Source organism: Papaver somniferum, chromosome 9 (assembly GCF_003573695.1).
Source record: "Papaver somniferum cultivar HN1 chromosome 9, ASM357369v1, whole genome shotgun sequence".
Taxonomy (NCBI): Eukaryota; Viridiplantae; Streptophyta; class Magnoliopsida; order Ranunculales; family Papaveraceae; genus Papaver; species Papaver somniferum.
Window position 1 is genome coordinate 96,545,040 of NC_039366.1, and position 19,332 is coordinate 96,564,371.

The window sequence follows — 19,332 nt, forward strand, 5'->3', positions numbered from 1 at the left end:
AAAAATCGTAAACCATTTTTGGATGAGTTTGTTTTTTTTTTCCATGAAGTCAAGAAATTAGAGAAGAAAGAAACCACCAACTTTTTTGGTAATTATAGTTCATTAGAACAGTAAAAACTATAAAAGATTAGAGAAGCAAGAATAATCGGTTCACAAAATTAATCATCCCTGCTGAATATATAATGGAGCATACAAACAAATCCCACATAATATGAACAAAAAATGGAAACAGTTAGGACTTTACTGCATTAGATAACGAATCACAGGTTCGTTTGGGACGCCACTACCGATCATCACCCATAACAGGGGCACTAATCTCTTGCTTGCATACATATACAACGGTATATTGGCGTTTGGATGTCTTGCCCTTGTGGTCAATGAAAACTGTTTGAAGTGTAACATGGATCTTGATCCATAAATCTACAAAGGATTAAAATAATATTAGTACCGATATCAAAGTGGACAAATATTAAGGGAAGTTGAGAAAAGTTAAAGAAGTCTCTCCGTATTTGGTTCCGATCAAAATCTCTTCATATTGTTTATAACATGTTTCAAATTATCCATTGGTTAAACTGGGTAACAAGGCTAATAACGTCATTAAAAAAAGAACAAAATATGGGAAGCCCGGAACAAATTCCAAATTTGTTTCGATTTCCAGAACCAAGGTATATATAGGAATGAACGAAACCGGCATTAACAGGTAAACCTTTACCGTAACCAGCTAAAATTACCCTACCCGGTGGATGCCTATAAATACCATAAGATTGATAGATAAGCGACCCAACTTTTTTTTCTCTCTCCACCTCATATTCATCCGAAACATCCAACCAAACCAAACCCTAATATCATCTTCTCCAATAGATCTCCCTCTCCATTCTTATCATTCTTACATATAAAAGTATCATATTTTAAAATCTCTTAACCCCCTTTCTTGAATTCAGATTTCTATCCGTTGAAAGGTGTTAACTTTGTTGATCCAAATCATTCAAAACGAACCTAGATTTGCGATTTGACTCTTATTGATTTGTGATTCTCCTCTAAGCTTATAGATCTTTGGAAGAGGAGTTGATTTAGATTTGTTTTTGGATAATAAAAGAGAGAAAAAACCCTAAGAAATATCGGATTTTTATACAGCAGCAACCGACAAAGGGTTTGAAGCTGAACGAGGTATATGCTCGTTCTAATTCCTTTTTCTTTGTAAGGGGGTGAGGCTGTTGAGATCTGAGAGTTTAAATTTGGATCCAGTGACTAATTCCTTTTTCTTTGCAAGGGGGTGAGGCTGTTGAGATATGAGAGTTTAATTTCATATATATACCCCGAGTCAATAAATTTGGATCCAGTGACTAAATAATATAATCTGAATAAGAATAAAATTTGGGCTACCCCTTTTAAGAATTACTGTTTGATGTCTTGTTTAGCCAAGATGTCATCTGTTAATTCTATTTACCCAGTAGTCTATACAATGAAATTCATCTAGAGACCGGATAAGTTTGCTGTAGACTATTTAAATTGCATGTTGAATCGTTTTTTTTTTGGTAAGCAGATCAGTTACCATGCAACTGTTCGTGTATAGACCGTCGAGAAGAGTTTGATTCACATATATATATATATATATATATATATATATATATCTGAGAAGTGGCAGTCTTCCACGAATTTGAGTCTAATGAATAAGCAAATAATAGATAGGATATGTTAAACCTGGATGTTGTGTAATAGTATTTGTAAAAGTTGGTCTTATGCAATACCCAGTTGAAATGCATCTAGAGGTTGATAAATTTGCTTTAGATTGATCGTGACCAGTTGCCATGCATTCTTTTTGTGCATTGATAGTCTCTTTTGGTTTATAATGACAAACATTGTGCTTTTGTCAGTTCTACATTTTTGCGGATAAAGCTCCAAGTGATTTATTTGCCTCAGAAGCAATTAATTGATGGCTGATCAAGTCTTAGAAGGAAGCCAACTAGTAGATCTTGCCAAGCATCCTTCTGGAATCGTGCCTACACTACAGTAAGCATAGTTATTACTTTAGAATGAGATTTTGTTGCACATTTAAATTATAATTAGAGTTGACGCCATCTGTTGATATTTCCAGGAATATTGTATCTACTGTCAACCTGGACTGCAAGTTGGACCTCAAAGCCATCGCTTTACAAGCTCGTAATGCTGAGTATAATCCAAAGGTATGTACAATGTTTGATGTGTTTCTCTTTACTAACATCTTTGCTGACGGTTGGCTGTCTATGATTAATTTTGGATATGAATGTGTAATGATTTAGCTTCACAATGCTTGTTACAGCGTTTTGCTGCCCTAATCATGAGAATAAGGGAGCCCAAAACAACTGCGTTGATATTTGCTTCTGGGAAGATGGTATGTAGTGCTGTCTGTTTTACTCGAAAGGGAATTGTTTGTTAGCCCCCTTGCTATGTATGTATGTTAATCTACATACTCTATAGTTGACCTTTAAACTGATGTCCTCGCTTCTTTTTTCAGGTGTGCATTGGGGCTAAGAGCGAGCAGCAATCTAAGCTTGCAGCGAGGAAGGTATTAATCCCCGGAAACATTCCGGGTTACAACTAATATTCGTTATAGCTTCTAACTGAGAAGCTTCTTCAATGGTATTTGGATAGTTGGATGTATTGATAAATCTTTGAAAATGACAATTTGCAGTATGCTCGAATTATACAAAAGCTTGGGTTTTCAGCCAAGTTTAAGGTATTTGTCCTACAAGGCTCGATTGGCTGATTTAGGTCCCGTTTGGTATAGTTTTCAAAAACAGCTTTCTGTTTTTAAAAACAGAGAAAACAGAAAACAGGAGAAAACGCGTTTGGTAAGGACATTTTCAGAAAATGTTTTCTATCTGTTTTCTGTTTTTAAAAACAAAAAAAATGAAAACAACAAATTATTGTTTTCTGTGTTTTCTCTTTTTTTCTTTTCTTTATTCTTTTCTTCTTTTCAGAACAAAGTAAGAGATGGGGAATGAGATGGGGAATGACTGCAAGTGAGTCATGGCTAATATCACTATCTCTTAGACGAATCTTTACATTTGATCCGATTTAGTTGGTTTTCCTTGTTTTCAAAAACAGTTTACCAAACAATTTTTAGAAAATGAAAACAAAGAAAAAAGGGTATGTTTTTAAAACAGTGGAAAACTATTTTTGAAAACTGTTTTTCAAAACTGTACCAAACAGGCCCTTATCCTCCGTCCTCATTGGACAATGTCTCTTACAAATTCCTCTGTTCTGTCTGTTCTGGTTTAGGACTTTAAAATTCAAAACATCTTCGGCTCTTGTGATGTGAAATTCCCCATTAGGCTTGAGGGGCTGGCATATTCTCATGGTGCCTTTTCAAGTGTAAGTAGTTGTTCAGCAACTGGTCAGAATGAGACCATTGCATGTCCTTCGTTGGGGTATCTTAATTTTTTGTTGGTTTCGAGGGGTGTTTCTTATTTGAATTTAGCTGCAACTTGTTGGTACAGTATGAGCCAGAACTCTTTCCAGGTCTGATCTATCGAATGAAACAGCCAAAGATTGTGCTGCTTATTTTCGTATCAGGCAAAATTGTTCTCACAGGTGCCAAGGTAAGTTATATAGAATTGTTGCTCTGGTTTTTCATGTGTAATGATATGCTTTGAGTTCATGATGTTAAATGATTTATGGTGCCTGGTTTTGTTCGTTTCAGGTTCGAGATGAGACATACACAGCCTTCGACAATATATATCCTGTCCTAACTGAGTTCAGAAAGAGTCAGCAGTAACATATGGTACTCTCGTCTTAAATTTCAAAGGTATTCAATATGAATGGTGATCCGTACGGAATGGAGTTCATACTTCATAAATAGAAGGAAACGAGAAAGAAAGATCATAATAGACTATTTTTATATTAGGCTGCAGGAGAGCTTGTATAGCATGTCAGTGATCATCACCTGTGTTATCCTGGAAATCAAAACACCATCCTTCACCACTTATCTTTGTATTTTATTTTGTTGGTGTGCAGGCAACTGTCTTATCATGTTAAGCCTGTCTCTTTGTACTCGAATAGAAGGGGTTTAAGCTTTTCCTCATGCCTATGCCGTTGCTACAGTTTTGTGGAAGATTCATTCCAATTGTAAATATAGGATGATAAGGAGACCACATCACCGGCAATTGCAAATATGGGAGGACATTGGCTGGCGTTCAGGCTTTTTTGATGCATCTCATAAATTATGAGGAGACTTTAGAGTGTAAACTGTGGAATTCACCAAGTGTGCAACTACATGAGGGGAAAAAAATTAACAAAAAGAACAAACTAATTTTTTTAAGGATTCAACTCTGCGGTTTTTAATTTTTTTTTTTTTTTTATATATTAATAAGAAACACTCTTGGGTTCATGATGTTTTTCTTAACTATTTCAGTTGTGAGGTTCCTTTGCCATATGTTTTTCTCGACTTAGGGTCCCTCTGTAATTGACTTGTCCAAGAACCAAAATGTCAGTGTTTTTTGGCTGTTCAGCTGCGTTTGATTTTTAAGAACACTAATTAGTACTCCTAATTACATGTTCATTGTTAGTTCAGTTGCTTCAAAAAAATAAATAAATTTGTTAATGAAGTTGTTAGAGATGTCTGCGTGCAACCTCATAAAAGTGTCGGGCTTCCTTTCCTTCAAAAATAAAATAATAATAAAAAAATAAAAAAAAATCAGAAACGAAAACAACACAGCCAAAAGCCCTGATCAGGGTTTCTAGAAAGTTAAAAATATCAATACAACTTCTCTCTCACACAACCCAGACGGGATCTTTCCTCGACCTAGATCCTGGTACTTGTTCTTCTTCTTTGGGGAGAGAGTAAAATAGAGTTAGGGTTTTTGATATTTCGCGAGAAGAATGGATGATTATCAAAAGATGGAGAGATTAGATATGGAGAACGACTACGAAGGTGGGGAATGGATAGGGGGAGAATTCTATTACAAGAAACGAAAAGAAAGAAGCAAGAAATTTCAATCAAAAGAAGATGTTACTTATGGTATTTGGGCTGATGATGCTAGTAGTGATTCCGATGGTGGTGGTTCTTCCGGTAAGCGCGGCAAGAAAGGTATTTTATCTTCTTCTAAAGATTACACAAAACCTGTTAATTTTGTTTCCACGGGTGTGGTTATACCTAATCAAGAGCTCAAAGAACAAGATGATAATGATTTGGAGGGAAAACCTGGTTTAGGAGTTAGTAGTGGTGGTGGTGGTAGAGGGGGATTAGGGTTAGGGTTTGAATCGGAGAAAGTTAGCGATGGTGGTGGTGGTGATAGTGAGAATGAGGATGATCATGGTTTACTACCTACTGCATTTGGGAAAAAGATTGAAGAAGGAGTCCAGCGAAGAATGAAACAGAAAGAGAAACAGAAATTGGTTAATAAGAGTAAAATACAATTTGGGAGTAAAAAAGAATCAGGTGGTGTTGGAGATGATATTGGGGAATTTGAGAAACATACCAAAGGGGTTGGAATGAAGTTATTAGCCAAGATGGGTTATAAAGGAGGTGGATTAGGTAAGAATCAACAAGGTATTTTAACTCCAATTGAAGCACAATTAAGACCCAAGCTAATGGGAATGGGTTTTAATGATTATAAAGAAGCAAAGAATGCGGCGAAACCAATCGGACAAGAGAAGTTCGAAGAGAAGAAATCAGTGCCTCCAGTGGTTGCTGTTAAGTCGAAAGAGAAGCTGTGGTCTAAACAGAATCGGACGAAGAAAAAGAATAAGGCTTACACTACAGCTGAAGAATTATTGGCGAGCAAAGAAGATGGGGGTTTTGAAATTGGTCAAAAGATTATTGATATGAGAGGTCCACAGGTTAAAGTTTTGACGAATTTGGAGGACTTGAATGCAGAAGAGAAAGCTAGGGAGAGTGATAAACCCATGCCTGAACTTCAATATAATATCAAGCTGATTTTGGATTTGGCTCAACTTGATATTGAGAAAATTGATAGGGATCTGAGGATGGAGAGGGAAAAGGTTGTAAGCTTGCAGTCTGAGAAGGAAACACTCCAAAAAGATGCTGGTCGGCAGAAGAAACAGCTTGATAACATGGAGGAAATAATTGCAGTGATGGATCGAATAGAGGGGGAGAATGCGGCTGGCACACTGACCATAGAGTCGCTTTCAAATATATTTACGGAGCTGCAGACAAATTACAGGGACGAGTACAAGTTATGTAACTTGTCTTGCATTGCGTGTTCTTATGCACTGCCATTACTTATAAGAGTTTTTCAGGGATGGAATCCACTCCAAAATGCGTCACATGGGTTGCAGCTGATGGCTTCATGGAAAAATTTGTTACAGAGAGATGATCCATTTGATTACTCAGACGATGTTTCACCTTACACCCAATTGGTAATGGAGGTTGTTTTTCCTGCTGTGAGGATATGTGGCACCAATACATGGAATCCCAGGGATCCTGAGCCAATGCTTCGGCTTTTGGAGTCGTGGGAGTCGCTGCTTCCACCATCAGTTCTTCAGAGCATTTTGGACAATGTGATAATGCCGAAGTTGTCTTATGCTGTGGAGACATGGGATCCACAAAGGGAGACGGTCTCCATCCATGTCTGGGTGCATCCATGGCTGCCACTGTTGGGACAGAAATTGGAAAGTTTGTATTACACCATTCGTTTTAAGTTGGGAAAGGTGCTCCATGCTTGGCACCCGAGTGATGCGTCTGCATATGCTATATTGTCTCCTTGGAAGACAGTTTTTGATCCTGATAGTTGGGAACATCTTATCGTTCAATTTATAGTTCCCAAATTGGTAGATGCATTGAAGACGTTTCAAGTGAACCCTGCTAATCAGAAGCTTGATGAGTTCCGTTGGGTTATGTCCTGGGCAACTGCCATTCCGAGTCGCCATATGGTAACAATGTTGGAGGTGGAGTTCTTTCCTAAATGGCAACAGGTTCTGTATCACTGGTTGTGCTCAAATCCAAATTTTGAAGAAGTTACACAATGGTATTTGGGCTGGAAAGGAATTTTCTCGGCAGAAGCTGCAGAATTGCTAGCCAATGATCGGATACGCTATCAGTTAGACATAGGCCTGGACATGATGAACCAGGCTGTTGAAGGTATGGAGGTGGCTCAACCTGGGGCAAGAGAGAACATTAGTTACCTACGTGTGACTGAACAAAGGCAGTTTGAGGCTCGACAAAAGGCAGCAGCTTATGCGCAGCAACAAGCTGCCGCCAGCATGGGAAGTGGAGTGCATGTGGACGGTATGGGTGGGGTGCCCGAAATGAGTTTGAAAGAAATTATTGAGGCCCATGCACAACAGCATGAGTTGCTGTTTAAACCAAAGCCTGGCAGGTCACATAATGGTCTTCAGATATATGGTTTTGGTAACATAAGTGTGTATGTGGATTCCTTAAATCAGAAGGTCTTTGCACAGACAGAAGCGGGTTGGTCACTGGTCTCCCTTGATCAGCTGCTTGAGATGCATCGTAAATTTGCTCCAAAACGGCGCTGAGAACAAAGGGCCTTGTACCAAACACACGTAAGAGCTGCTGAGACCCAAGGTTTTTCTCCTTCCTCTACCTCCAATTAGTCTTTGTGAATGAAAATGTATCTCATATTTGTTGAAGTGGTTGCTTTATGAATAAAATTGAAGTTGAACCAAAAAGAGGTATCAAACCACTATTGAATTGGGTCTGAAATTAGAGACCCATTGTGAAGTAAAGTTGGTTGTGGGTTAAGACTCATTCATAATTACCATAATCATTTCCACCATGAAAAGAAGAGGTTTTACTGGTTTAGATCAGAGACAAGGATTTTTAGTTTTAAGGAGCAAATCAAGCAGTTCTAATACTGAAGGGCGTTCATCAAGCATTGGTTATGACGGAGATGATGTTAATTTTGATCCATTTGAATTTAAACGTGACGAGTTTAGCTTGTTTCGGAGGATTGGTCTTGGATATTTCTTACAGGTTAGTCATTTTTTTTTGTTGTTGTATAGATTGCTGGAGTTACTTTTTACACTTCAAAAATTCTGACCAACTTTTACTATTTTCACGGGTTCTTCTTGATTGTTAATTTATGCAAAATTTTGTTTTTGTTTCTTTCAGTGGGTTCTATCTTATTTTTCTCTACTGTAAACTGATAGTGTATTCTAATGCATAATATTCAGATAGTCCCTTGTGATGCTCTTAGGAGTGCTTAGATTAGTATAACTTCTCTTCTTTCTGTGCTGACAATTATAATCTTGCTTCTGTTTCTCATAGTCTTGCATTAGAGTACTTCAATGAGGGGCTAGTCAAGTTCCTGGCAGTGGTTAGAGGCTTTTAGTGAGTCTCAAAATCCCTTGAGATCCCCTTGTTGAGAGACATAAATCTAAATTTTATTGTCTTTCTGTATATTTAGAATTTTTAGGGGCTTTGGGCTGGATTAATATCTCTAAAATTTGAGACATATTGTGGAATTTGAGGGGCTTACAGTATACTATGACCACCATCATTACCACATTCCTGGTAGAGATGTTCAGTTTTTGACCATGTATTTTTGGTGATGTCCTAGGTGACAACAAGCTTGCTTTCTTATTTCGCAAACATATTCTAAAGTTTAAACCATTATGTGTATTTTGTGATCTGGAATAGTATGGTGCTTATTCTGTGGGTTTTGTTACGATATTCCCACATCCTATGCAACCTGTGTTTACTTAGTACTGTTATGCAATTGTTCTTTTGCCAACTGGTTATTAAGAAAAGTTAGATTCATGGGATTTTAACATGGCGTCAGAGCCAAATGTCAACCCCATCCTTGACCACTTATCTTTGTTTTTTATTTTGTTGGTGTGCAGGTAACTGTCTTATTCTGTTAAGCATGTCTCTTTGTACTCGAATAGAAGGGGTTTAAGCTTTTCCTCATGCCTATGCCTACGCCTTGCTACAGTTGTGTGGAAGATTCATTCCAATTGTAAAATATAGGGTGAAAAGGAGACCACATCACCGGCAAATGCAGATATGTGATGACATGTGTGGGCGTTCTGGCTTTTTTGATGCATCTGATAAATTATGAGGAGACTTTAGAGTGTAAACTGTGGAATTCACTAAGTATGCGACTACATGTAGGTAGCAATAAAGCTGAGGGGAAAAACAATTAACAAAAAGGAACAAACTAATTTTGTTCTAGGATGTAATTCTGCCGTTTCTGAAGATTTTTTTTTTTTTTTTTAATATTAATAGTAAACACTCAATGGTTCATTATGTTTTTCTCACTATTTCAGTTGTGAAGTTCCTTTGCCATATGTTTTTCAGTTGCTTCAAAAGAATAAATTTGTTAATGAAAGTTGTTAGTTCTGTCAGCGTCGAACTTGCAACCTCTCTCAAGTCTCAACCTTGTTCAGATCAGAGGAAGGGGATTGGTCTCAAGGGATGAGAACATAACTTAGGTGGAGGAAAAACTTACATGATGAACCATCAACTACACATTGGCCGTTGTCCAAGAACTAAACTTTCAAAGTCCATAGTCTAAAAACATGTTTTAAACTTCTCTTAAACAACTTATTTCTTCGGTTCTCAGACATCTTTCACTTGTAAACTACCAAGAAGACTGAAAAGTAGTGAAAAGGATGTCCTTTGTACGTTGGTGTTGTTGGATATCAGAAGAAGCAAAGAACGTGTGGCTAAAGACCATTCCACAATCAGAAAAGAAAACAACAAAAATAGTTCAGCCGAAAGCATAAAACTCCCAGTTCAACATTTAATATATATGCCAACGACATGTGTCATAGATTTCCCTGATCAGCTAGAAAGTTAAAAATATCAATAGAACTTCTCTCTCTCACAACCCAGAAAGAGTTCTTCCAAACACCCACATTAATGGCACAACTTACAGCTCAAAGAGGTATGAAACCACTATTCAATGGTGATAGATTATTAATTGGGTCTGAAATTAGAGACCCATTTTGTAGTAAAGTTGGTTGTGGATTAAGACTCATTAATACCCATCAAAATCATTTCCACAAGGGAAAAAAGAGGTTTCATGGGTTTAGATCAAAGACAAGGATTTTCAGTTCTTTAAGGAACAAATCAAGTAGTTCTAACGCTGATGGACGATCATCAAGCATTGGTTATGATGGAGGGGATGTTGATTTTGATCCATTTGAATTTAAAAATGATGAGTTAGCTTGTTTTAGAGGATTGGTCTTGGATATCTCTTACAGGTTAGTGTTTTTTTTTTTTTTTTTTTTTTTTTTTTTTTTTTTTATTTTTTTTATTTTTTTTTACAGGCTATTATGTTCGTGGGTTCTTTTTGATTGTTTATTTTTGTGAAAATTATTGTTTGTTTCTTTCATTGGGTTTTATCTAATTTCTACTGTACACTGATAGTGCATTATAATGCATAATATTCAGATAGTCCCTTGGGATGCTCTTAGGAGTTCTTAGTTTAGTACAACTTCTCTTCTTTCTGTGCTGACAATTATAATCCTGCATTTCCTGCTTCTGTTTCTCATAATCTTGCACTAGGGTACTTCTATTTAAGATCAAATTCCTGGTAGTTGTGAGAGACTTTTTGTGAGTCTCAAAATCCACTGAATCCAAGTCCCTTGAACTTACCATTATAGTTTGTGGGAGACAGAAATCTGGATTTTAATGTGTTTCTGTATATTCAGAATTTTGAGGGGCTTTCATGTGTTATATAGCTTGGATCAATATCTCTAAACTTTGGAAAACTTTTGGGAAATTTCAATTAAGTGGCAAAATAAATGAACAGAAAGGGCTAGCAGTATAAATGAATATTTCAAAAAAATAGGCTAGTTTCCTAATTGGGAAAGTCAAATGTTACTTTAATTTTCCGGGACCACTTTTCTTTTAACTTCTTTTGATGACAAGTGTTATGTGGACCATTTCACTTATTTCTTTGGCTGACAAGTGTCATGGGGACCATTTCACTTCACTTCTTTTATTGACAAGTGTCTAGAGGACCACTTTCAATAATTAGTTCTCTTAATTTCCTTAATTTTCTCAAATAAAGAAACTGGCCTATTAAAAAGTAATGAGGGAGTAACTTTTAAGCGATAATGCCAAGCTTGCTTTCTTTGTTTCGCAAACATATTCCAAAGCTCTAACCTTCATGTGTATTTCGTGATCTGAAATGTGGAATGGTGTTTATTCTGTGGGTTTTGTTAGAATGTTCCCTCATCCTATGCAACCTAGGCATCTGTTTTTAATATACTTTATACGATGGTTCCTTTCCCAACTGCTTTTAAGGAAAGTTAAATTATCAGAGCCAAATCCAAACCCAACTTGACACTTTAGATTTCCAAAATTTTAGTTAATGTGAACTGTGGAGGACTTAGCACATTAAAGGTTCAGTGAAAATTTACCAGGAAATAGTTTCATCAAGCTCTCTAGATTGACTTTGATGCACACATTGCATCTCATGGTTCCAACATCTAAGAAGATGAAGTGAGAACTAGGAGTTTGCATGTTGCTTTATCCGAGTCTTCCTTCGTCGCACTTTACCTTTTCAACCATAAACTTCTAGGAAAATTAGTCAGTGGTTTCATTATTGAGCAAGCACTCTCCAAACTACGCATATGCATAATCAACTTGAGGTATCCAGAGGTTACGGTGCACTGATACAATGGTGTAACTGAATGGCTCTCATATACTTAGATGGCTGGAAAGGTTATGAACATCGCTATCCTTGTTAGTAGAAGAAGATGATTGCTGATCTTAAAGAGACTAATCCCGTCACGATCTTGTGAAAAGTTTAATTTGTTTTGCTGTGACCACCAAACCTGGGAGGACATACAATTGTAGAACCTCCCACCTAATTAGAGATGTGTCTCTTTGGTTTTTCATTTGTTTCCTCAAGGAGTGGAGAGTAAATCTGGCCCATGTTATAATGAAATAGAGGTGAGTCAAAGGTTTGTTTAAGTGCAATTTGGTTGAGATGAGATCTGAAGGCCAGGTGCACACAGAGGTGGATTAAGCCATTCACTTAGTCACTTGGTGTACGAGGGGGCTGAGCCCCTAAAATGTATTTTGGTAAGTGAATCCGTGGGTCAAGCTTGGGATGAGTTAAATAGCTAGGTTATGTGCCTAACCTATTTTGCTTGGACAGATACATGACAAGCAGGTAATAGCAGAAGGTTTCTCGTGTTCCTACCTAATCTATACCTCGAGGAATTTTGTCAACCTTTTTGGTAGTTTTATGGTGAAAATGTGAGAGAGAATGCACCAACATTATGACGTACTCATCACCTCCATGACTGACGTTGGTAGTGGCCAGTGATAGATTTGTAGTCCTTAAAATGTGCCATTTACATGTTTTTCCTTTTTTCAAACTTCAAATATCACGTACTAATCTTTGTCACCTTGAAGAAGTTGACTTTGGAGTAACAAATTGCTCATTGTTCAAAAGTTATATCGTGTGGTGAATGCTGTTATGCTTTCCGTTAAATGTCCGTTAGGTCTTACCAAAGAATGTTCGTGGATGTACAGATATTCTGTTTCTTATTTGGCTTGGCTTTTATGTAAGTTGCTTCTGTGGTTAATATTTGAATTTTGTGATCCGTGAAACACGTGTTAGTAGCCCCATCTTGGCCTGCCTCAGTTTTGGATGATATGGTTTATCACCAAGTCAAAGCTATCACTGGCTCACAGCTAAAGAACTGAGCTAATCAGCTCAACTGAACCTCTATTTCTTTGGTCTTGGTGGTTTCTGACCTACTGCGGTTTTCAACAGCCAGCTTGAACTTGGAGCCCGCATTACCACACTGGTTACCAAGTACCAAGATTGCAGAGGCTACACAATTGGTTTCCTCCATTTAAATTTGCTCCTTAGGTTTTATGTTGCACTTCTTTAAGGAGGTCGTTTCATTCTAAAGGCATCGCAATTTTTTTGCTTTCCTGAGTTCGAGTTCATTGGACCTTATGCCTACTATTGATACTTGATATACTTAGAATGTATGTCTTTTTCTTTTCATTCGAAACAGGTTATCTAGTTTTTGCATCATGTAAAAACCAAGTTTACATATCATGCCTGATTTTTTTTTTTTCCTATAATTTGGTTAGGCCTGTCAATGTCGTCTGCTGGAAGCGTGCTATTTGTTTAGAGTTCATGGAAAAGGTCGGATTGCTGCTCTACTAAATGAAACCCTTTGATTTTCTTTGGTGCTTCGAAATATACTACTAATGTTCTACTTTACCCTTACTTTGTGGGGTTCACGGAGAAAGTCCATTTCCAAATGCAATTTTCATTACCGTGATTTCTTTCGTGTTAGGTTTATTCTAATCTTGTTTCCTTCCAGGCCGATGTCTTGGAATATTATGATCAGACCGTAGATTCTCCCAGCGGATCCTTTTACATACCAGCTGTCCTAAGGGTATGCAACTGATAAGACTTGGTTATTGCATTTGAAAGGGTTTTAAACATCAATTATTTTTATGTTATTTAATGTCTTACTTTAATTTGTCAATAGTCATTTATTTTCTTTATTCATGATTTTTTACTTTTTAACATTTATGCTATGATATTTCTTGCTTGCAGGTTCCCCACTTACTGCAAGTTGTCAAAAGAAGAAGAATCAAACAAAACCTCAGCCGGAAAAATATACTTTTTCGGGATTTTTTCATGTGTCAGTAAGTCTCTCTTTGTTTCTGGGTTTTTCCAAATTTCGCTAGTTTACTAGTTAATACCTTCAGAAATTATATGAGTTGGATATAGTAATTTTTTGCTACAGTACATGGGGAGAATTTCGCTTACGTTAAAGTGATATAATCATATAAATCTTAATTCCGTGTTGAGTGTTTGAACTGTGACGTAAAAGATCAGTATTACTAATATCTAGAATCATGACAAGCTCAATACTGTGAAACAGCTAAAGTAGTTCTTAATGTTTCTGTATCAGTAACATCACTGAATTTGCATGCTAGTACATATCTTAGTTTTGTCATTAACTAAACTGCATAACCACACTGTAAATTACTTAAGTATGAAGATTTGCAGTTAACATGTTGAGTTCCTCTGTCAACAGGTACTGTTCCTCGCGTGAGAGCTTGACCATTGATCATGTTCTTCCAATCTCACGAGGTGGAGAGTGGACATGGGAGAATCTGGTAAGAGCACTATATAGTTGAGCATTCTTTTCTTTTCATGAACTATGACACAAAAAGAAATTTTGCAGATAATCATAAACCCATGAAATATTTGATAGAGTGATAGTCGACCCATGGTTCGTCTATCAATTTAAGTCACTTTTTCTTTTTTCTTGCAATTTGACAGACAATTATTTCCTTTCGAGTTATCATAACTCTGTTGCGTATTTTATGCCCCTCTCTTTACTATCAGTTTGTCAAAAGATGTATTCCTTTTTGTTAGCATGATAGTTGTTCGTTACAGGTTACAGCTTGTTTAAAATGCAACTCGAAGAAAGGTCATAAAACTGTGGAAGAAGCAAACATGAAGCTTCTGAAGGTCCCAAAGGTGTGTTCTAGCTAGCCATTAAATCTCATTATTATTAGATATGTCCCAAATGTTTGCTTAGCCATTAAATGAAGTTTTACTATCAGCAGAATCTTTGGACGTAAGAATAGGAAAATAAAACATGGACAGCAACCCAGCTACACATTAAATGGTTGATGTTTGTGATTAATCTATCCACGGTCATCATACTCTGCCAGCGGAAGTTGGAGTTGTATGCTGGTTAGGACTAAGATCTTTCCTCTTCGTCTTGCAGGCACCAAAAGAGTATGATATACTTGCCATACCTTTGACCACTGCATCTGTAAAAATGCTGAGCTTGAGAAAAGGGACACCAAGTGAGTGGCGCGAGTACCTATCTAATACGCCTTTGGAGCAATGACGCTGTTCGTCTTGTCATTGTTGGTAATCCTTGGACTTGGTATGTTCTTAATCTGTGTACATATTGATGTTGTTCTGCTGCCTCCATACTACAACGTGGGTCTGCATTCCTCATTAAGACCATATCGTAGTTTGTGTGGTAATATTCTGAAATCCAATCAGAAGTGGCATTTATTGTACTAAAAAATGTAACAACTCATGTATAATTGTATATCCACCGTATATCTTAACACACAACACTGTATCTTCCAATTTACACTTACTACTGTAAAGTTTCGGCAAATATAAATAAAAAGAATGCCACCTTCATTATTTCCTTGGCCTACCATTTTTTTCCATCAAGTTGATTGTGTTTATTGACAACTGCGACATGCTCTGCCTAGATATTGAAATTTATCGCTGGTTTGGTAACTATGGTGGCTCCCTGCAATGTGATTTCTCACGGGCATGTCGCCTTCTTAGATGTTTCTATGTACACATACACAAACACATGTATCCATGTTATATGTACACCCTTCATTTTTGTACTTGTGAAGCACATATGTTTTGCAGATAGGATTGTGCTGTAATAGTGAAATATTCTTTGTCTCGTGCAATCAAAACAATTGAAGAAGAAAGACTCATCATCATCCTTCATTTAAATCAGTTTTGTCTTTTTGAATTAAACCCCAGTCTTTCTTCAACAACACAATGGAAACCAAATTAAACTCTGAAAACTGAATCTAGACACCACAGAAAGATGAGAGATGAATAATGGGTCGTACTACTGTCAACCTGGTGGCATGACTTTGACCATCTTTATTTGTTCAACTGCTCGGTTCGTTTACAACGACCCTCCCGTAGGAGAAAGAAATGTAGAATATTTCTCATTTTCTTAAAATAATTGAATCAAGAAACAGGGTACAGAGCCTAGTTAGTAAGTTCGCGAATGATTCGCGAATCATTCGCAAATTTTTTCGTATCACGAATTTTACCGTCTTATTCGCGTACGTTTGCAACTCCGAACCCAAGTCGCGTATTATGTGGCATTTCCGGATTATTCGCGAATCGTTCACGAATTTTACGTATCCCGAATGATACGTCCGCTTAATTCGCCATAAATTCTTTAGCTTTTACTTTTCAAAGACTCCACTTTTTGGGCTTTACTGCCTCCCGAACATAGACGACCGAATATTAGACGTGTTGTAATTTTTATGAAACAAAAACGACTGAAGAGATTTGAAGGTGAAGGTGAGAGAGATCTCAAACTCACTAACCAAGCATCTAAACCACCATACGACGTCCTTTTGGATAACTAATGTTGTATATATTATTAATATCATCATATTGAGTTTATTTTTTCCTTAAATAACTCACACATATGCATAAAAATTGATCTATGACCTTATAAATACAAATTATTTGTTATATATAGATACCGAATTTTCAGAACCGAACTCACATTTATAAATCGAATTATACACGTACGTATGCCGTTCCGAATTAATGACGAATCACGTCCCGTTGACCGAATTTTGGACCGAATCTGGATTTTACAAAACCGTATAATACTCGTTTGCCGTTCCGTACGTTTGCCGAATCCCGAATCGCTAACTAGGGTACAGAGGGAGATGTTTGTATATTAATAATTTGAAGCTTGACTCGAAAAATTTTACCGCCAAGAATGACAAAATTTGCTTGTGTTGCGGCACCGGGTGTGGAGTAAAAAGAAATAATAGTATACAGTAACAGAGTTATCTTGTTTTTTGAAATGTGTTAGATTGATTGTTGAGTATATAATTGTGGGGTGTGGGGATGGGTTTTGCTTTCCTGCCGACAAAAGAGAAAAAAGAGAAAATCCTCATTTCAAAAATTTAAATACCCAACAAACACTTCACATTACAATATTACTCTCTCACTCACTCACTCTTTCTTTATCCATCTCTTTTCTTTTCTTTTCTTTTCTTCCTCACTAACTTTTCACAGGGTTTCCATTTATAGTCTCTGTGTATTTCTCTGATGGATTTCTATAGGAATATGTCAGTAGTTACAGGTGGTGGTGGTGGTGTTGAGAATGGTGGCTTTCCATCTTCAGACTACCCACAAGAACAGTTTGTTGTTTCTCCATCTTCAACTACTTACTCTAAGCTTGGGGTTGTCTCATCTTCTTCATGTTGTTCTGTTGATGACCTTTTCTCCACTCAAAATATGGTCAGTCCACTAACTTCTTGCTGTTCAGTTTTTGTTCTTCCATTTCACTGGTTATGAGTAAATACTATTAGCTAGAAGCCTAGAAATGGGATTCTTCTAGTTTCTTGGCTTCATTACTTGTTTGTTTTTGAGTCAGTTTGCTCATATTCTTCTTAAAATTTGTAGGAGCAGGAAGCAGGTGATGTCAACATAGAATGGCTATCAAACTTAGTTGAAGATTGTTTATCCAACACTGGGAATTGCATTAATCAGCCTTTACCAACAAATGACCACCAGCCATTGAATGTCAAAAAACATTACTCACCAGTATCATTAGCAGATAATCATTCAACAGCACCAACATCCCCATCTCTACAAAATTATCTGAGTATTCCAACTGGAAATATCAGAACCAAAAGAAGAAGAACCACCAAATTACCAAGAAAACCATTCAGCAACAGTAGCATTAGAAGTAGCAATAGTAGTAAGATTAATAGTGGAAGTTGGTCATCTCATCATCAAGGAGCAAAAGACCCACAAAACCAGAACCCTAACCACCACCATGTGGTCATGGCTTCAGAGTACATGACTCCACTACTAGTACACCAAGCTTATTGGTTAGCTGATAGTGAACTCATTAATGTACCCCAAAATGAGAACACCAATAATAATAGCACTAGTACTACTATTTTCACTACAACCACAACCACTATTGATGAAGATGATGAGCAAGAAGAAATTATGATGAAAATGGAAGAAGAAGAAGAAGAAGAAGAAGAAGAAGAAGAAGAAGAAGAAGAAGAAGAGGAGGGTAGAAGGAAGGACAGCTTGGGAAATCTAGGACAACCAAGGAGATGTGCACATTGTCTTTCACAAAGGACCCCACAATGGAGAGCAGGACCATTGGGTCCAAAAACACTGTGTAATGCATGTGGAGTTAGGTTTAAGTCAGGGAGGCTGTTGCCAGAGTATAGACCAGCTAAAAGTCCTACTTTTGTGAGCTATAAGCATTCCAATTCCCATAAGAAAGTTCTGGAGATGAGAATGTCCATTCTTCCTTCTTCTATTCGTTCTGAATAAAGATAATGTCGAACTTTGAAATTTTTTGAGATTGAAAAAAAAAATTGGTAGTGCAGTTTTTCAGTTCTTATTGCTTTTAGTTTTTGTCTATGTAGTAGTGATTCTGCTTTTACCCTTTTTTCTTCTTTTTCTTTCTACTAATTATGTCCCATATCCTCTTGGATTGGCCATTGCCAACATTTATGTACGTTGTTATTTGCTTTGTAGACAACACGATTTGACGATTTAAAGGTATCAAGCACTTTATGTAAAAATGCAGGACTCCACTCATAAGCAACGAAAGATTCACAGTGTTCATAGAACTGTCCTGCTGGATAAGCCTTTCAGGCTTCAGCTCAATGCCTTTGCTCACGCGGATACGCCGTGACTGTTGCAGTACAAGAAATATCAGCAGATTTTGCCCACCTAGAATAAGGATAATATTCATCATCCACTATAGATATTATCTTCGATGTAAAAGATAGCTCAGGCAATTAACTACACATTTGGGACCAAATTAGTGAAAACTACTACTACTGTTGACAGATGTGGACATCACATATATAAGCCAGCCAGCTGCAGGTTCGACCTTTTGAATGTATTAGCTACTATCTCTTGGGTGGTTGTCTAGTTCTAATTTTCAAGGCTATTATTATTCTTCTGATCCAAGGAATGTTAAAATCTAAAATCGATGTTTGCAAAGCTGTTCTCGACTAGTTTTAGTAACATCCAAGACCTTGCAGTTGCAGAGTAGATTCGGACTTGACTACAAGAATGCAAACCGAATTAAAATTTTCAATTCGATTTGATTTGGCGTCCAAAATAAATGGCGGATAGGAATTTAAACCTCTTCATGTCACTATCGTATACCAGCATCCCAGAGTGCATTGTCTAGTGATTGACAGCATTATTACATGACCGAAGATACTATGCACCATTCTTTAATTTGAAATGAAGTTTATTATTAAGCTAAAAACTGGATTGCAGAACGTGAGAGATTAGCACTGCAAAGTTTTAAATAACTACGAAGTCTCACTGATGACTTGTTAATTGCTCTTTCACATTTCATCATATGGGGACATTGGCTCCCATATTATCTTTCAAATTCCAAAGGATCTTGCTCTCGGCAATGGGTTTTATAAGTCCATAGATGTGCTCTTGGCATTTCACAGGTCGTACCAAAATCTTTTATTTTTTTTTGGTTGTTTGTTTACGTTAAGAATATGGCCTTTTGAATTTCTAATACCAATTTTGGGGTGAAGATGTACAAGTGCTCCCTAGTGAG

At 36.9% G+C, this 19,332-nt stretch overlaps 4 protein-coding genes across 8 annotated transcripts; all 4 read left to right on the forward strand.

The window, feature by feature from the left end:
- Positions 1-774: 774 nt before the first annotated feature.
- On the forward strand, positions 775-4,369 carry LOC113309831 (TATA-box-binding protein-like). 4 transcript variants are annotated; one of them, XR_003340768.1, is made up of 10 exons: positions 775-1,167; positions 1,875-2,010; positions 2,096-2,183; positions 2,300-2,371; positions 2,495-2,545; positions 2,672-2,716; positions 3,262-3,354; positions 3,480-3,581; positions 3,683-3,910; positions 3,997-4,369. XR_003340768.1 is itself a non-coding variant. In XM_026558346.1 (10 exons), the coding sequence occupies exons 2-9, from the start codon at positions 1,934-1,936 to the stop codon at positions 3,755-3,757; spliced, it is 603 nt and encodes a 200-aa protein (XP_026414131.1). In that variant the 5' UTR covers positions 775-1,167; positions 1,875-1,933; the 3' UTR covers positions 3,758-3,787; positions 3,997-4,369. The 4 variants fall into 4 exon arrangements, 3 of the variants coding, with proteins under 3 accessions (XP_026414131.1, XP_026414132.1, XP_026414130.1); XM_026558346.1 differs by having other exon boundaries at positions 3,683-3,787; XM_026558347.1 differs by having other exon boundaries at positions 3,683-3,763.
- Positions 4,370-4,689: 320 nt separating this feature from the next.
- On the forward strand, positions 4,690-9,261 carry LOC113309830 (septin and tuftelin-interacting protein 1 homolog 1-like). Its single transcript, XM_026558343.1, has 2 exons — positions 4,690-7,936; positions 8,806-9,261. The coding sequence occupies exon 1, from the start codon at positions 4,861-4,863 to the stop codon at positions 7,477-7,479; it is 2,619 nt and encodes an 872-aa protein (XP_026414128.1). The 5' UTR covers positions 4,690-4,860; the 3' UTR covers positions 7,480-7,936; positions 8,806-9,261.
- Positions 9,262-9,622: 361 nt separating this feature from the next.
- Positions 9,623-15,131, forward strand: LOC113314313. Its single transcript, XM_026563106.1, has 7 exons — positions 9,623-10,170; positions 13,031-13,085; positions 13,267-13,341; positions 13,506-13,597; positions 13,993-14,074; positions 14,358-14,441; positions 14,695-15,131. Exons 1-7 carry the CDS (start codon positions 9,827-9,829, stop codon positions 14,818-14,820), a joined length of 858 nt encoding a protein of 285 aa, XP_026418891.1. The 5' UTR covers positions 9,623-9,826; the 3' UTR covers positions 14,821-15,131.
- A 1,565-nt stretch (positions 15,132-16,696) lies between these two features.
- On the forward strand, positions 16,697-18,274 carry LOC113307750 (GATA transcription factor 2-like). Of its 2 annotated transcripts, none has more exons than XM_026556200.1 (2): positions 16,697-17,009; positions 17,181-18,274. In XM_026556200.1, exons 1-2 carry the CDS (start codon positions 16,818-16,820, stop codon positions 18,066-18,068), a joined length of 1,080 nt encoding a protein of 359 aa, XP_026411985.1. In that variant the 5' UTR covers positions 16,697-16,817; the 3' UTR covers positions 18,069-18,274. The 2 variants fall into 2 exon arrangements, with proteins under 2 accessions (XP_026411985.1, XP_026411984.1); XM_026556199.1 differs by having other exon boundaries at positions 16,698-17,009; positions 17,175-18,274.
- Positions 18,275-19,332: the final 1,058 nt, after the last annotated feature.

What these genes read in the sequence shown, in the direction of transcription:
- LOC113314313 (XM_026563106.1), top strand. Translation starts at nt 9,827, where the DNA reads ATGGCACAACTTACAGCTCAAAGAGGTATGAAACCACTATTCAATGGT. An exon ending in AGTGGACATGGGAGAATCTG is followed by an intron (nt 14,075 to 14,357) that starts GTAAGAGCACTA and finishes TGTTCGTTACAG; the next exon opens with GTTACAGCTTGTTTAAAATG. An exon ending in AGCTTCTGAAGGTCCCAAAG is followed by an intron (nt 14,442 to 14,694) that starts GTGTGTTCTAGC and finishes TTCGTCTTGCAG; the next exon opens with GCACCAAAAGAGTATGATAT.
- LOC113309831 (XM_026558345.1), top strand. Translation starts at nt 1,934, where the DNA reads ATGGCTGATCAAGTCTTAGAAGGAAGCCAACTAGTAGATCTTGCCAAG. An exon ending in CTAAGCTTGCAGCGAGGAAG is followed by an intron (nt 2,546 to 2,671) that starts GTATTAATCCCC and finishes GACAATTTGCAG; the next exon opens with TATGCTCGAATTATACAAAA. An exon ending in GGTTTTCAGCCAAGTTTAAG is followed by an intron (nt 2,717 to 3,261) that starts GTATTTGTCCTA and finishes GTTCTGGTTTAG; the next exon opens with GACTTTAAAATTCAAAACAT.
- LOC113309830 (XM_026558343.1), top strand. Translation starts at nt 4,861, where the DNA reads ATGGATGATTATCAAAAGATGGAGAGATTAGATATGGAGAACGACTAC.
- LOC113307750 (XM_026556199.1), top strand. Translation starts at nt 16,818, where the DNA reads ATGGATTTCTATAGGAATATGTCAGTAGTTACAGGTGGTGGTGGTGGT. An exon ending in TTTTCTCCACTCAAAATATG is followed by an intron (nt 17,010 to 17,174) that starts GTCAGTCCACTA and finishes TAAAATTTGTAG; the next exon opens with GAGCAGGAAGCAGGTGATGT.